General features: G+C 41.7%; 1 protein-coding gene across 1 annotated transcript; it reads left to right on the top strand.

The window, feature by feature from the left end:
• Window positions 1–342: 342 nt before the first annotated feature.
• Psmb5 (proteasome 20S subunit beta 5) lies at window positions 343–8,463 on the top strand. The gene is made up of 3 exons (XM_076848164.2): window positions 343–571; window positions 1,159–1,465; window positions 7,958–8,463. The coding sequence occupies exons 1-3, from the start codon at window positions 374–376 to the stop codon at window positions 8,242–8,244; spliced, it is 792 nt and encodes a 263-aa protein (XP_076704279.2). The 5' UTR covers window positions 343–373; the 3' UTR covers window positions 8,245–8,463.
• Window positions 8,464–17,381: the final 8,918 nt, after the last annotated feature.

Raw genomic sequence — 17,381 nt, 5'->3', positions numbered from 1 at the left:
ATTTTCAACCAGTCACGCCCTTCTTAAAGATGGCCGTCCTTGCTTCCCTCACGTAACAAGGACGTTTTCAGCCACTTCCCAGGAAGTTGAAGTTGATCCGATCCAGTAATGCTTTCATGACCAAAGTCAAGATGGCAGCCCCATCCTGTTAGAGTACAAAGGTTGTGAAGCCATCTCCCGCCTCTAGGTGAAAAATCATCCCTTACGTCTGGCTCTAGTTTTTGGAGGCGGGGCTGCCAGGAGTCAAAATGGCTCTTCTCTGGGAATAGATTTAATTGGAAGCGAAGCTGTGACGACCGTTCTTTGGTAGGCGTTCTCAGTTAAGTTTTTCTTCCCCCCCCCCTTTTTTTTTTCTTTTTTGCCCTCATTAGACATGGCGCTGGCCAGCGTGTTGGAGAGGCCGCTACCGGTGAATCAGCGCGGGTTTTTCGGACTTGGGGGTCGTGCAGATCTTCTGGACCTAGGACCAGGGAGTTCCAGTGATGGGCTGAGCCTAGCTGCGCCCGGCTGGGGTGTCCCAGAAGAGCCGCGAATTGAAATGCTTCATGGAACCACCACTCTGGCCTTCAAGGTGCGGATCGAGCCGCCCTGCGGGGCTGAGTCCCCAGCGCCCGCGCCTTTCCGAGCCTCCCATCCAGACAAGAGCCGGCCACCAAGCCCAAGCGAAGGCTCGGGCTTCTGTCGTCCCTACCCCAGAAGTTTAGCTGTCTCGTTGTCCGGGGAAACCTCGCTCCTGACTCTGGCCGGAGAAGGGGGCGCAGGGGCCGAGCAGATTGTAGGAGCTACCAGCTGGGCAAGGGGAGGCCACCGACACTGAACCGTGGCAGAGGAAGGCTAGGCGAGGGTAACCTAATCTTTGTGGCATTAGGGAGAAACTGAAGTCGAGGGAGTACTGTACCAGGATCCAAACAATTGAAGTCCCTGCTCTAGCTCTAGATTTGGGGCAGATCATTCTATCTCATTGAACCCGTTTCCTTACCTATGAGTGTGATATTGGTTTACCCATGTCAAGGGGTTTCTGTGAAGTGTATTGTAAAGTATAAAAGAACAAAGAGAGAGATGTGCTGGATTTGCATTGGTGCAAAAAGAAATACCAGGGAGATTTTTGTGTGTGTGGTCTGATGTGGCCTGTTTTATGCTTTCCACTATCTTTAACAGTTTCGACATGGAGTCATTGTTGCCGCTGACTCCCGGGCTACAGCGGGTGCCTACATTGCCTCCCAGACGGTGAAGAAGGTGATAGAGATCAACCCCTACCTTTTGGGAACCATGGCTGGGGGTGCAGCGGATTGCAGCTTCTGGGAACGTCTGTTGGCTCGGCAGTGTCGAATCTATGAGCTTCGAAATAAGGAACGCATCTCCGTAGCCGCTGCCTCCAAGCTGCTTGCCAACATGGTGTATCAGTACAAAGGCATGGGGCTGTCCATGGGCACCATGATCTGTGGCTGGGATAAGAGAGGCCCTGGTGAGTTGTTGCGATCACGTGATCCTTGAGCTAACACTACGGAGAGGGGAATTAAATGGGTAGCTAAATGAAAGGACTTTGAGGCAGTGCTGAGAATGTGTTGATTAGGTTCTTAGCCCTTCTTTCTTTTTGTCCAAGGCAGGCAATATAGTGTTGGAAACGGCCTGCAGTTAGACCTGCTGTGTCATTGACTGTAGGCTGGATGCTTATTTTCTCTGCCTATTTCTTCATCTGTCACATTGGTTAAGTGAGGTAATAAGTGTAAAGCAACTGGTACAACATCTGGCACATATTTTTCCTTCTGTCTTTAATTCTTTTTTTTAATATTTTTTAGTTTTAGGTGAACACAATATCTATTTTATTTTTATGTGGTGCTGAGCCTAGCATGTGTGAGGAGCTGGGTACAATCCTCAGCACCACATAAAAAATAAATACATAAAATAAAGTTATTGTCTCCATCTACAGTTAAAAAAAAACTCTAGTCGACATTATCTAACAATATATAATTTAGATTTTTCTCATGGATATATTTAAAAAGTAAAAAAAAGAAAAAAAGTGAAATCAGTTTTAACAATTCATTTGATCCAAAATACTTAAAATAAGCCAAGCTTGGTGATACAGGCCTGTAATCCCAGTGGCGCAGGACACTAAGGGCAGGAGGATTGTGAGTTCAAAGCCAACCTCAGCAAAAGTGAGGTCTAAGCCAACTCAGTGAGACTCTGTCTCTAAATAAAATACAAAATAGGTTTGGGGAATGTGGCTTAGTGCTCGACTGCCCCTGAGTTCAATCCCTGGCACCAAAAAAAAAAGGCAAAAACCAAAAATACATAAAATATATTTCAATATGTGACAGTAGTACCATTTCAAGTGCTCAGTGTCCACATTTGGTTAGCAGCTACAATATTGGATAGCAAAGCCACCCAAAGGTTAGCCATTTTCTTCCCTTTTTCCTTTAGAGTCTTTGGCTTGGAAGGAACCTTTCAGGCCTATCTCCTTTCTTTCTTTGCTGGATCTTGTAATCTCCCTCTAGTCAATTGAGGTCCTGTTATGTTGTCATTGAAAAGAAATCCCTTACCCTTTCCAGTATATAAGAACCTTGCCAGGAAGTTCAACCTTGTGTTTGATGTCATTTATCCTTCAGCTTGTTTTGTTTTTTGTTTTTGTTTTATTTTGCAGTACTGGGGGACCAAACTTAAGAGTCTAGTGCATGCTAGGCAGATACTCTACCACTGACCTGACCTACATTCCTAGTCCAGCCAATTTTGATTTGTTCCTTACTAAAGTTGCAATACAGCTTGTCACTTTCTTTGTAATTAACCCTAGTGTAAACTTGAAAATATTCTTTCCTTCTAATTTTACTTCATGCCTAGTAATCCTATAGAACAACCATAGGATACCTGCTAGTATTTCACTTGCTTTGGAGCAAGGATTAAAAGGGGTATAAAGAATATTAGTTTATGCTGGCAAGGTGGCACACGCTTGTAATCCCAGCAGCTCAGGAGGCAGAGGTAGGAGGATCGCAAGTTCAAAGCCAGCCTCAGTGATTTAGCAAGGCACTAAGCAACTCAATGAGACCCTGTCTCTAATACAATACAAAATAGGACTAGGGATCTAGGAATGTGGCTTAGTGGTCAAGTGCCCCTGAGTTAAATCCGTAGTACCCTCCCGTCACCCCCCCCCAAAAAAAAGAAATATCAATTTATTACCAAAAGGAGAATGAATGAGGAGATTAAAAAGTGGATGTGAGGGGCTGGGGATGTGGCTCAAGCGGTAGCGCGCCCGTCTGGTATGCGCGCGGCCCAGGTTCGATCCTCAGCACCACATACAAGCAAAGATGTTGTGTCTGCCGAAAACTAAGAAATAAAATATTAAAATTCTCTCTCTCTCTCTCTCTCTCTCTCTCTCTCTCTCTCTCTCCTCACTCTCTCTTTTAAAAAAAAGAAGCTATTAAAAAAAAAAAGTGGATGTGAGGACTGGGGTTGTGGCTCAGTAGTAGAATGCTTGCCTAGCACATGTGAGGCACTGGGTTCAAACCTCACCACCACATAAAAATGAAATAAAGATATTGTGACCACCTACAACTAAAAAATAAATATTAAAAAAAAAAAAAAAAGTGGATGTGAGGGGCCTGGGGCTTTTGCTTAGTGGTAGCGCACTTGCCTGGCATGTGTGAGGCACTGAGTTCAATCCTCAGCACCACATAAAATGAATAAATAAAATAAAGGTATTCTAAGCTGATGTGAAAAAGAATGCCATTTGTTACTCTGGGAATGAAGATACCTTTCTCTTTGAAATGTGGAAGAGAACAGTTCTGTAGATCTTGTACGTTCCAGGGAACCATTTTGAATGTGATTTTTTTTTACTTTGATCCTGTAGCTATTAGGTTTGTTCCAGGTGGCGGAAACAATGTAAGACAGTGCAGAGCCTGGCTAGCATGGAAATGCAGGAAACTAAAACTTACTCAGAATTGTACTGCTTAAAGAAGGCTTTCTGACAACCTATCCCCTTCAGTGTGAGGCAGCCCCTTCTTTGCCTCAAGAGACTGACAGTCACCAATTATCTAAACTGAAAGTGGATGAGATGCATACTTGTCTTTTTTTTCTGGTACTTGTAGTTGAACTCAAGTCCTTCATATACGTTAGGCAAGTGCTCTACCACTGAGCTACATCCCCAGGCCAAGATGAATGCCTTTCTAAATGATCTCTATTCATCAGTCTTTAGCCAAATGCTGGCAAGTTTGAAAGAAAATATTGCTTCTGATGGAAGGATTTGGAGAAGACTTCATGAATAGGTGGCAGTTGCTCTTGATTTGAAAATGAGAAAAGGGGAACATAACAAATGAAGGGAAGGAGAAAAGAAGAATGAGGTTTGGGGGAAGTACCTGGAAGTCCAGTTTAAAGTGTATAAAAGGGAATAGTGACACATAAAGCTGGAAAGGTAAATTAGAATCAATGACAAACCAGTGAGGCAAGATGATGGAAGTGGGATTGAGGATGGGCAGGAGAAATGCTTGGTGTAGATATCAAAATCATCTGAACTGTGTTTTTAGCCTGGCTTACATCAAAATCACCTGAAGAGTTTTTTTTAATATTTATTTTTTAGCTTTATATGGACACAATATCTTTATTTTACATTTATATGGTACTGAGTATTGAACCCAGTGCCTGGTGCATGCTAGGTGAGCACTCTACTACTGAGCCACAACCCCAGCCCTCACCTGAAGAAATTAAAACATAAGCTCCATGGTTATTCCCCTCCCCACACCAATGTTAAAAGATTCCTGGGGTAGGTCCTAGGCATTCTTTTAAAAAATCTTTGTTGGATGATTCTGATGCATGGGAAGAGTTGAGAACCCCTGAGATAGGGAAAAGATTAGTGATAACATTGGAAGAATTTGAGAAGACAGTAGAAAGTGTAGTTTGTAGGGCACAAGTGAGAGGATTTGAGTAGGTAATAGAGAATCAATGAATGTGTTTTAGAACAAGAAGTTTGAATCTGAACTTGTTGACAAAGACATCCACTTGGGGCTGGGGGTTGTAACTCCGTAGTTGTGCTTGCCTCACGTGTGAGGCACTGAGTTCAATCCTTCAGCACCATGTATAAAAATAAATAAATGAAACAAAGATATTATGTCCATCTACAACTAAAAAAATATTAAAAAAAAAAAAAAAAAGACATCCAGTTGGAAGATTCAGGGAACAATTGAGATTTGATTTTTAAAAAAAGTTTTTCCCAGTGTTGGAGATTGAACCCAGGCTTCAGCCCATACTAACCACTGAGCTACAACCCTAGCCCTGATACAAATTTGATAAAACTCTGTCTAAATTTTCATTGCACAACAAATCAGCTAACTTTTATTTTATTTTATTTATTGTTTTGATACTGAGGATTGAACTGAGGGGCACTTAACCACTAAGGCACATCCCCAGCCCCCTTTTTTTTTTTTTTTTTTTTTTTGGTACCAGGGATTAAACTCAAGGGCACTCCACTGCTGAGCCAAATCCCCAGTCCTGTTTTGTATTTTATTTAGATAAAGACAGGGTCTCCCTAAGTTGCTTGGTGCCTTGCTTTTGCTGAGGCTGACTTTGAACTCTGTCTCAGTCTCCTGAGCTGCTGGGATTACAAGCGTGCACTACAGGCCCAGCTCCCACCCCTTTTTTGTATTTTATTTAGAGACAGGGTCTCACTGAGTTGCTTAGTGCCTCACTAGATTGCTGAGGCTGACTTTGTACTCACCATCCTCCTGCCTCAGCCTCCCAAGCTGCTGGGATTACAGGCATGTGCCCCAACACCTGGGTTAACTTTTTCATAAAGAGCCAAATAGTAAATAGTTTAGGTTTGCAGGCTATAAGGTATTAATATGAACTATCGTCAAGTAACACAGAATGATGTTTTGGTCTGAGACAACCACATATCCAATAGTGGTCCCATGAGATTACATCACCTAGTGATATAGTCATTTTAGTTTGTTTACACTAGTGATGTTCATACTAAGATGAAATAGCCCTTACCAATGAATTTTTCAGAACATATCCCTATTTTTTGTGTATGTTTTTTAAAAATTTTCACTTGTAGATGGACAAGTGAAAAAAATTTTTATGTGGTGCCAAGGATTGAACCCAATGGCTCACACACGTACTAAGCAAATGCCCTACCACTGAGCTACAACTCCAGCCTTATATCCCTGTTTTTCAAGCAATAGGCATCTAGTTTACTTTGTTGATATAGTATAGCAGCCATAAATTTACATAAATAAATTTCTGTGGCTCTGTTCCAATAAAACCTTCTATACAAATATAGACAATTGGGACTGGGGGTGTAGCTCAGAGGCAGAGCACTTGCCTAGCATGTGCAAGGCCCTGGGTCTAATCCCCAACGCTGCAAAACAAAACAAAACAACAAAATTTAAAAACACGGGCACTTGGCCTAACCAATACCTGTCCTATACCAGCAATAGAAATAAAACAAGCCATACTATTTTTATGATGCCAGGGATGGAACCTTAACATGTTAGGCAAGTGCTCTATCACTGAGCTACACCTCTAACCCCATACATTAATTTTAGATTATAATTAAAATGTGTAGTTATATAATATAAAAATATAATTTACGATTAAATGTAAAATATAGCCACATTTTAAAAATAAAAACATTTTAATAATATATTTGATTTAATCCAATATATCCAAAATGTTATTTTAGTGTGTGGTATTAGCTTCATTTCAACTGCTCAACAGTCACATGTGGCTAAAAGCTACCATATTAGACAGTGCAGGTCTTTGCCACATGACTAAAAATTATGGACTAGTCAGGTGCAGTGGCATAATCTGTAATGCTATATACTCAGGAGATGGAGGCAGGAGGATCAAAAGTTCAAGGCCAGCCTGAGAAACCTAGCAAAATCCTGTCTCAAAATTAAAAAGGGTTGGATGTTGTAGCTTGCCTAGCAATTGCAAGGCCTTAGGTTCTGTCCCCAGTACTGCAAATTTTTTTTTTATAATTATATTTGGCCCAATACTTTTTTATTTATTTATTTTTATGTGGTGCTGAGGATCGAATCAGGGCCTTGCATGTGCTAGGCGAGTTCTCTACCGCTGAGCCACAACCCCAGCCCCATGCAAATATTTTTAAAAAGAATCTCTAAGGTTTGTTCTCTTTCACTGTATGTCTTATCGCCCAATAATCTAAATTCTTTAAGGACTGTGATTATGTTTTAAACATTCTCTCCCACGGGACCTAAAGCCCTGTGCTTAAAAGTCATACTTGCTTTTTGGAGGTGCCAAGAGGAGAAGCAGAGTAGTTACTATCATGTGTGGTGAGATGGGTGGTATGTTATAGAATCTTGAGGTGTTAATATTAAATTTGAAGCCAGCTGCTTTGGTGCATGCCTCTAATCCCAGCATCTCAGGAGGCTGAGGCAGAGGGATCACAAGTTCAAAGCCAGTCTCAGCAACTTAGTGGGACCCTGCCTCAAAATGAAAAATAAAAAGGACTGGGGAGAGTGGCAGAGCTCTCCTGGGTTCAATCTTAGGGGGAAAAAAAAAAAACTTTTTTAATATGAAGAAAGGGGGCAGGGATGTAGCTCAGTGGTGAGTATTTGTTTAGCATATGCAATGCCCCAAGATCAATCATCCCCAGCACTGCAAAAAAAAGTGTGTGTGAGAGTATAAAAGTGTTGCAGATGTAGTTTACTGGTAAAGAATCCCTGGGTTCAATCCCCAGTACTGAAAAAAAAAAAAAAATTTTACAGAAGTCTTTTTTTATTTATTATTATTATTATTTACATTGATTTCCTCAGGGTTTTAAGAGGATAGAAAACTTCTACCATGGAAGGTGAATTACTTGCTGAGGCTGGCCTCAAACTTGGTGATTCTTCTGCCTTAGCCTTCTGAGTCTCAAAGGCGTGCACCACTGTGCCTGGCTTAGAAGATGGAATAGGTGTCAAAGGGATGATCTTTTTTTTTGCCCTGCTAATCTCATCTTCCTTTCCAGGCCTTTACTATGTGGACAGTGAAGGGAACCGGATCTCTGGGGCCACCTTCTCTGTAGGTTCTGGCTCAGTGTATGCTTATGGGGTCATGGATCGAGGCTACTCATATGACCTGGATGTGGAGCAGGCTTATGATCTGGCCCGTCGAGCCATCTACCAAGCCACCTACAGAGATGCCTACTCAGGAGGTTCTGTTAACCTCTACCATGTTCGAGAGGATGGTTGGATCCACGTCTCCAGTGACAATGTAGCTGATCTACATGACAAGTATAGTGGATCTACGCTCTGAAGGAGGGTGGTTGTGGCTGCTTACATTTTTTGGGGTGACTGTCATTGTTAATGATACAGTACCCTATCTTATAGTGGAGGAGTCCTCAGTTGTATCAGTACTTTTTTTGAAGCTCTGGAACATTGACCTCTACATGTTAGCAGATGTTAATGAGCTGCAGCAGAGGTGACTACTTGTTTCACATTTTTGGATGTTAACATTACACTACTCACTACTCAACCTCAGGCTGTGTTGCGTCTTTTGTGTCTTTTGTCCATGCTGTCCCTCCTCCAAGCACTTTACAGTCAAATAAGCCAGGACAGTGGGAGGGAAGGGACTGTAATTACAGGAAACAGTGGTGTGAAGACATTGTCTGGTGAATACTTTAATGTCCCCACTCATGAAGCTAATAACAAAGGAGAAGGAGAGAGGCAGGGAGGAGGGAGAGACTTCCCAATTCGGTTTGCAAAGAGATGAAAAGTTGATGAGGTGGAAAGATGCACAGGGCTGTACTAGGCAGGGCTGCAGAGGAAAAAGCTCTCACCCTGTGGTGGGGGAGGGGAACTTGATAGTATATGCAGCACAGAGGGTGAGGAGGGTAAATTTGGAATCTTAAAACCACTGGGAAGGGAAGACTTAGACCTTGAGGAAGAGGACAAAGAGAAATAAATGATACCTCTTTTCACCTGGGCGAGGGGCAGGAAGACAAAGAAGCAAATGTGAAAGCAATAGTGACCACAGGTTTTGGGATCATTGTCCTTTTGGTGTGTGTGTTTCTGCATGCACGTGGGCACACAGCAGAGAGAGAGAGGGTGGGCTTATAGTCTCTTGGGCAGGAAGCAGCACAAAATTGGCATTGGTACGTGTGGGTGGGAAGAGGCCCTGCTGAGCACAGAGACTGCTGATTTTATCACACCCAGCACTGAGGGGGTTCCCAAACTATGGTGGCAACAGATGGCAAGACCTTCTGTTAAGGACAAGACATAGGGAAGATAGAGGAGGTTGGCAGGAGAAACCTTTAGAGAATGAGAGAGAAGGACACAGGCAAAACCACCTTTTACATAGTTAGCCAGAAGGAAGAAAATGTTTGGTGAGGGGGCAATACAGTGTCATGTTTTGAGAGGGTGGGAGGGGTCATTCATAGAAATAGAAGGGTAAGGTCTCCTCCCTTGTATTGTGGCAACCTTTCCTCCTCCTCAGCCTTGTGCATTTTTGTATTGATTGATGAGGGCTGTCGGCCAGGAACTGATCGAGGCTTGTTAATTGCATTTGTCAAATGCAGGGAAATTGGGAATTAGTAAGATTGCAGAAGGGAGTTTGGAAAACAAATGACTCTTGTGCCTTAGGAGATTCATTTTGCTGAAAAGTGTCTGAGGAGCCCCCAGAGTTAGAGAGCTACTAGTGTGGACCCAAATATATTCTATAATTGAAACAGGAGTTATATCACATATCTCCCTCCTGTGTATATCACCAGCAAATAGGTGTATGAGAAGCACAGGTAATCATCTTCCTCTCATTTGCAACAGTGGTATGCAGATTTTTTAAATACTTTTTTTAAGTTATAAATGGACACAATATCTTTATTTTGTTTGTTTATTTTTATGTGGTGCTCTCATATGTGAGGCAAGTACTCTGCCACTGAGCCACATCCCCAGCCCAGTATGTAGATCTTTAAACAAAAGCATTAAGGGCTGGGGATATGGCTCAAGTGGTAGCGCGCTTGCCTGGCATGCGTGTGGCTAGGGTTCGATCCTCAGCACCACATACAAACAAAGATGCTGTGTTCACCGAAAACTAAAAAAATAAATAAATAAATATTAAGATATTATCTCTCTCTTTAAAAAAATAAAACTCTTTAAAAAAAAAAAGAGCATTAAAAAAAAAAATGAACTCATACTTGGGAGGCTGAAACAGGAGGATTGCAAATTTGAGGCCAGCCTGGGCAACTTAGTAAAATCCTGTCTCAAAATAAAAAGGACTGGGCTGTAGCTTATTAGTATAACACTTGCCTAGCATGTGCAAGGCCCTGGGTTTCACCCACAGTACTAAAAAAAAAAATATATATATATAAACTAATGGAGCAAAATGATAACAAGTTTGAGCCAAACTGGGTAAGGAAGACCCAGTTTCAAAATTAAATGTAAATATAGGAGGGGACCTGGGAACATAACTCAGTGGTAGAGCACCCCTGGATTCAATCCTTAGTACCACAAGAAAGAAAAAAAAGAAATCTCAACAACAGAAAGAAATCAATTCAGGTTGGAATAGAGCTGGGGTCCAGTGCCTCCACCCTTGAGCTTCCCCCACCATCCACTCTACGACACCCCTTTGTCTCCTCCCCCTCCCATACATATAACTCCCTGGTACTTCTTGGAGCCCCAGAGAACACAATTTGAAAAGTACTGCCCTGGAAAACATTCTTGAGAACAGAGTTGAAGGTTGGAATTTCCTCTCATGACCCCAGAGAACATAAGACTCCCTAGCCTCAGTCCATGAACAGAAAGTTCAGTTTGGAGAAAAGATAATTTTGAGACAGCACAACCCCTACCCCTGTGTCTGTCTCACACCTTGCTTTGGCAGTGATCTATTTAATCTAAATGTCTACTCTGCACCCCTGAGTCATGTTCAGGAGAGAAAATGTCTAACCTATAGTCTTGTATTCTGTGCTGGCGTATCCTGTTCCTCTGCCTTCCTGGATCTGGGGCAAAAAACAAATTTAATGAAAGAGATCAATAGGTTTTCTGGAAAGAAAATAGAGATGAGGAAAGGCCAGTCTCTAGGCCAGTGGTATCCACCTTGTGCATGTGTGATTTCTTGCTGCCGGGTACCAGTGGGGAGTTGGCTTTGCAGCAATGTTATATATCTCTGCTTGTATGAGGATGATGAATGCTGCATAGCATTGGAGAGATGCCAGTGAGTGGAGTGTACCAGTTCAGGGACTCCCCTCAGATTCATTTCCCAGTACAGTCATCTTGACAAAGGATGATGGAAAAGAAATTGCCTTAAATAGCTGGAAGATTAATTTCTCTGGCAGTTCCCAAGCGTCCAAGGAACAGGGCTCTTTAAGTGATGTCTGACAATTTCTCCTCCCTCCACAGATAGTTCAGTAACACCAAAATCTGGCTCCTTAGGGTAGGTGATGGGACTAATCAGATTAAAATCAGTGAACACTCCTAGAGGACCCATATGTTCTCCTGCTAGCAGGGAACACTGAGGTTGAAGGCAGGTAGATATGCTTTTCAGCATTTCCACACCAGCAAGGGAGGGCTGTGGGGAGTAGCAGTGAACTATGGGGTGAGCAGAATGTTCATGAAGAAGGTGAAAAGGTAGGTAAGGACATGGAGGATAAAGGAAGGGACAGTAAAAGCAAATCAAAGGCTAAAGCATAATAGTTACTGAGTGTTCCCTCTTTAGGCAAAACCAGAAGGTCAATGTCTCTTGATATCGTCCTCAGCTAGCAAATGAGAAAACTGTCAAAGCAATTTGGGGAGTGGAAGTTCACATCCTTTGAAGGGAAATAAAACAACTGATTTATTCTGGTTCACGAATTCTATGTGGTCTGTTAGAGGAAGGAATCCAGGTGGAATGAAAACAGTAAGGTAGAGTGAAAAAAAAAAGTGGAGGGAAATTCTGGGGGGGAGCATTTCCCTTGTGTCAGGAGTGAAGAGGATGCTGGGACTAGTGGAGGATCTGCTTAGCCTTATCTAATTTGCTGACTACATTTAGGTTTTTTTATTTTCTTTATTTTGCTTGTTTTGTCAGAAGAGCCCCTCCTGCCAGGGCTATCATGGAAGATTAGGTACTTTGAAACTGATCAGCAGCAATGACCTCAAGACACAATTGCTTTATGATTAAATGTATATATATATACACACACACACACACACACATATACATACATAAATAGAAATATACATCTCTGCTGTTTTGTGTTAGTTTCTTGCTTATTTTTGTAAATTCTAGTTTCCTCAGGAAAACAGAATCATATTGGGAAAGCTTTAATTATAGCAAGCAAGAGGAGAGCAAATAGCAATCAGAACTACCCTCATCAGCAAATGCTGCCATCTCCTCTGACCCAGGGTGCCCCTCCTCTTCCTCAATCAGTCAACTGTCCTCATCCCTCTGTGCTCTGTAGGCCTGGCCTCAGAGCCCAGTCTAGCTTCCAGGGGCTATGCCCCACCAAAGCATTTTAATAAAAACCATTCCTGAAATGTCCCCTTCGCAGTTGTTAGCGGGTCAGGCAGAAGAAATTCTATCCACATCAGCTTTTCTTGGGTTTATTTAACTCATTTCTCCCAGAAGCTTCTTCCTCTGAGTTAGGTGCAAGACTAACTTGGCACTTAACCCTTCAGAGTCCAGATTAAGTTGTCACCAGTCACAAATAGCTGACCTGATTTATTTGACAGGAAATAAGATACCATAGGTTCAACCTTTTCTCATGCCCCCTACTCACCTCTTCTTTTCAGGCTGCTCCTCCCTTTGCCTGATGTCACATTTCCACTCTGTTTTCTAGCTTTATAAAAATACCTTTTTGGGGCTGGGGGGTATAGCTTAGAGAGCACATATGTGAAGCCCTGGGTCCAAAAAAAATAGAATAAACAGAACCTTTTCTTTTGCAGAATTTAAATAAAAACCAATCAATCAATAAACCAAGTGCTGCTTATGAGCTTTAACATAACAAGAAAAGGTTATCACTAGCTGCAGGGTACCCAGATAGCTGTTATAACAGAAGAAAACACACATGGAATGGGAGAAAGGGACCTAGAGAGAACAACAGACAAATGAGACACTCACAGAAAAGCAGCTCCCAGACAGCAAGCATGAGATTGAACAAAGTGCAGAGGAGACATGGACATGGCTGAGAAAGATGGATGGAGACAGTGACAGGCAGAACTGGACTATAGGGTGGAGAGACAGGGAGAGGGAAAGGAGACTGAGAAGGACAGCCACAGAGTGGGCAGAGATGTAGGAGAAGGAAGTGGCTGGAAGCTAATGCACAGTGAAACATGTCCCCCTGGAGACAGATAATTTTTCCAGCCATACATAATGAACACGTGCCTCTCTATGTGTTGCCCCTGTGCTGTCACAGTCACTTACATTCCACAAGGATCTCTTCATGTCTATACCACTTATGCAAGGTTGGAAAGAAGGTTTGAGCTCTCTCATGGCTCCCTTCTCAAACCAGCCAGGTCAAAGACAGAAAAATAGAAAGCTCTCTCATAAGGCAACAGGGTAAATGAGGTAGGGTCAAATATTTGGTGCCTTTGAACATTTTATTTTTAGGTTAACTAAGAGGTTTCTCTCCTTATTTCTATACAGGCCCACAGGTCAGGGCCAAGGTGGTTCAAGATGGAAGGGGGAGCCATAAAGGTAGGAAGACTGAGTAATAGCGTGGGCTTTAGGTAAGAAGGGAAACAAGTGAGTCCAAGCAAAAGTGTGTGTAGTCCATAAGGGACCAAGGTAGAGGGGATGCTTTTGAAAATATGGTAGCTCTTTGTGTGTGGGAGTGTGTGTGTGTGTGTGTGTGTGTGTGTGTGTGTGTATGTGTGTGTTACTGGAGATTGAACCCAAGAACACTACTACTGAGCTACATCCCCAAATCTTTTTATTGTTTGAGACAGGGTTTTACTAAGTTGCCTAGGCTGACCTTGAACTTGTGATCCTCCTGCCTCAGCTTCTTAAATCACTGGATTACAGGTGTGTGCCACTGTCTGGCTTTGGCTTTTATTTTTTTAGTGATCCCAGCTGGGCACATGCCTGTAATCCCAGCAGCTCAGAGGCTGAGGCAGGAGGATTGTGAGTTCAAAGCCAGCCTCAGAAACTTAGTGAGGACTTAAATAACTTAGCAAGCAAACCCCTATCTCTGAATAAAATATTAAAAAGGGCTGGGGATGTGGCTTGGTGTTATTGCCTCTGGGTTCAATCTCTCTGGTACCAAAAGAAAAGAAAACACTTCCCAGCTGTTTATACAATTTCTTTTGTACTTAATAATCAGTCAAATTCAGAATATCTTTCCTCAAAAATTGAATCTGCCACTCTGAGGACACATTCTTAGCTGGTTCTAGAATTTCCTTGCACTGTTTTAAAATGCTCTCAGGTGTGTTAATGAATGACAGTCAGAAAAGCTTTCTGGCCTCACTCTAGGGCAAGTTATGTTTCACTGTTCAGAGGCCCCTTTGGGATCTCAAGAATAAAAACAGCTTACAATAAAAGATCTGCTGAATTCAAAGCCAAATAAGCAAGCCGCTTCTCCTCTATCAACAAGTCATACGTAAGGTCTAACATTTGAAATCTCAATTTTTTTAGAGTTGAAAATTGTAAATTTTTAGGTGAAACAGACACATTTTCTTCCTATTCTCATTGCTTTAGCACAAAGTGCTTTACTTAAACTTTCTTTTCAAAGATTCCCCCATAATCATAGAGGGGGAAAGAAACTTAAAAATAAATGACTCTTCCAACTTAACTCAGACCTTTATAGAAACAGACTCATAATTTAAAATATATCCCAGATTTAAAAGAACAAATAAAAAATATAAAGATATATCCCAGGAGACTATAGGGGGATATGAAAATTCCAATGATCATCAGAGTAAAGGCTCTGTCTTTCATGGACTTAGAACAACACAGTGAAAAGGTTAACATCAAGATAGAGTGAATTTCAATTTAAGCAGAGACTAATGAATAGCCAAGAGCTCAGGTTCTGCAGTCAACTCACCTGGATTCAAGTTCTGACTCCATCACTGGCCACCTTGAGGTAACTTAACAACCCCCTTCAGATTCTTAGTTGTTTTTTTTTTTTTTTTTTTTTTTTTTCATCAGCAGTAGAGAAGTGTAATAGATCTCAAAGAATTGATTAAATGGGGATGAGTGGGGTAGAGCACATTTATAATTGCAGCGACTTAGGAGGCTAATGTAGGAGGATTGCAAGTTGAAGGCCCAGCCTCAGCAACTTAGCAAGGCCCTGTCTCAAAATAAAGAAATAAAAAGGGCTGAGGTATAGCTCAGTGGTATAGCACACTGGGTTTAATACCCAATAGCAGGGCTGGGGATATGGCTCAAGCAGTAATGCGCTCTCCTGGTATGTGTGGGGCGCTGGGTTCGATCCTCAGCACCAAATAAATTAAAGATGTTGTGTCCACTGGATACTGGAAAAAAAATTTTGATTAAATGAAATACAGTGTGCCTGGAACCAAGTAAATGCTCTACAGTTGTTCATTAAAATAATAAATATTTCTGTTTTCCCTTTACCCTAACAGTTTTGAGAACGGATCATCTGCACATTGAGAATATGAGATTCCAAGCTGGGCATGGTGGTACAAGCCTGTAATTCCAGGGATTTAGGAGTTTGAAGCAGGAAGATAAATTCAAGGTCAGCCTGACAATTTAGGGAAACCCTGTCTCAAAACAAAACAACAAACAAACAAATAAAAAGGGCTGGGGAATGTAACTTAGTGGTAAAGTACCCTTGGGTCCAATCCCCAGTACCAATAAGAGAGAGAGAATGTGAGAAGTCCAAGTGTATTTGTATCAAAAGTTAATAATTGGGTTGGGGGTATAGCTCAGTTGGTAGAATGCTTGCCTTGGATACACAAGGCCCTGGGTTCAATCCCTAGCACTGGAAAAAAACAAAAAGTTAATAGATCCTGGTGATATTAAAGCCAGTTTTTTTTTTGTTTTTTTTTTTTTTTTTTTGTGGTGCTGGGGATTGAAATTTATGCATGTGAGGCAAGTATGTCCCCAGCCCCATGGCCAAGAAAATATCCAGGCATGGTGACACACACCTGTAATCGCAGCTACTCAGGAGGCTGAGGCAGGAGGATTGCAAGTTCAAGGCTAGGTAGGTAATTTAGCAAAACCCTGTCTGAAAATAAAATATAAAGGTCTGGGGATGTAGTTCAGTGGTAGAGCACTTGCCTATAGCATGCACAAGGCCCTAGGTTTGATCCCCAGCATAGCTACATAAATAAAAATTTAAAATGATTAAGTGGAAAACATATACAAAGAAATACAGGGCTGGGGACATAGCTCAGTGCTGGAGTGCTTGCTTGCTTAGCATGCATGAGACCCTGTGTATAATTCCCAGCACAATGAAAACAAAAACACAGAAAGTCTATAACACTAAGAACATAAAAACTGCCTGGCATGTGTGAAACCCTGAGTTCAATCCCCAGCACCAAAAAACAAAACAAAACCCCATAAATGCTAGTTAGAACCTCATTTTCAGATAAAAGACAAAGCTATTGCCTAGCTTGAACAAACTAAGGGAAAAAAAAAAATAACGAAGGCAAGCATATGGCCTAACTGATGGTCAGTGCCAAAATGTGTGTGGGGAGGTGCTGGATAAACTGGCTTGGAATAAACTCAGTTCAGTTTCTTTTAAATTGGTAATGCCAATAACCTTCCTGTTTAATATTGATACAATCAAATTATCTAATATCTAAGCCATATTTGATTTCCCTGAATTATGCTAGTAATGACTATTATAATTTTTTTGACCCATTTCACACTTTGCATTTACTTTCCATATTTCCTCATTGTTCTTTAATTTACAATAGTCCTTCCTTAACAGGCACGGTGGCACACACCTGTAATCCCAGCGACTAAGGGAGGAGGATTGCAAGTTTGAGGCCAGCCCGAACAATTTAGTGATACCGTCTCTCAAAATAAAAAGGGCTGAATATAGCTCAATGTTAGAGCTCCCCTGGATTTAATCCCCAGTAAATATATAAAGTAAAATTCTAGGTGAAGCCTGACCTGATGGTGCACCCCTGTAATCACAGTGACTCAGGAGGTTGAGGCAGGAAGACTGCAAATTTGAGGTCAGCCTGGGAAATTTAGTGAAGCTGTCTCAACAGAAAAAATAAAAAGGATTGCAATGTAGCTGAATAATACAGCACCCCTAGTTTCAATAATCCTCCGATAATTATCATCACCTAGGTATAAGCAACTGGTCTTTTGCAAGAAGTAAAGGGATGCCATTTTAGCTTCTTGAGAATATGATCTTTGCCAAATAGGAAAAACTGGGGGCTCAGGCTGTAAAAATAAACCCAAAGACTTATTTCTTTAACCTAAACGTTGTCACACATAGGAAGGTACATTGAAAGGTGAGGGTGTTAAGCAATAGGCATGACCCGAGACATTCCACCTGGAATCCAGGA

This window comes from Callospermophilus lateralis, chromosome 3 (assembly GCF_048772815.1).
Source record: "Callospermophilus lateralis isolate mCalLat2 chromosome 3, mCalLat2.hap1, whole genome shotgun sequence".
Taxonomy (NCBI): domain Eukaryota; kingdom Metazoa; phylum Chordata; class Mammalia; order Rodentia; family Sciuridae; genus Callospermophilus; species Callospermophilus lateralis.
Note: the sequence above shows the minus strand (reverse complement) of the source record. Positions and strands in the feature narration are given on the sequence as shown.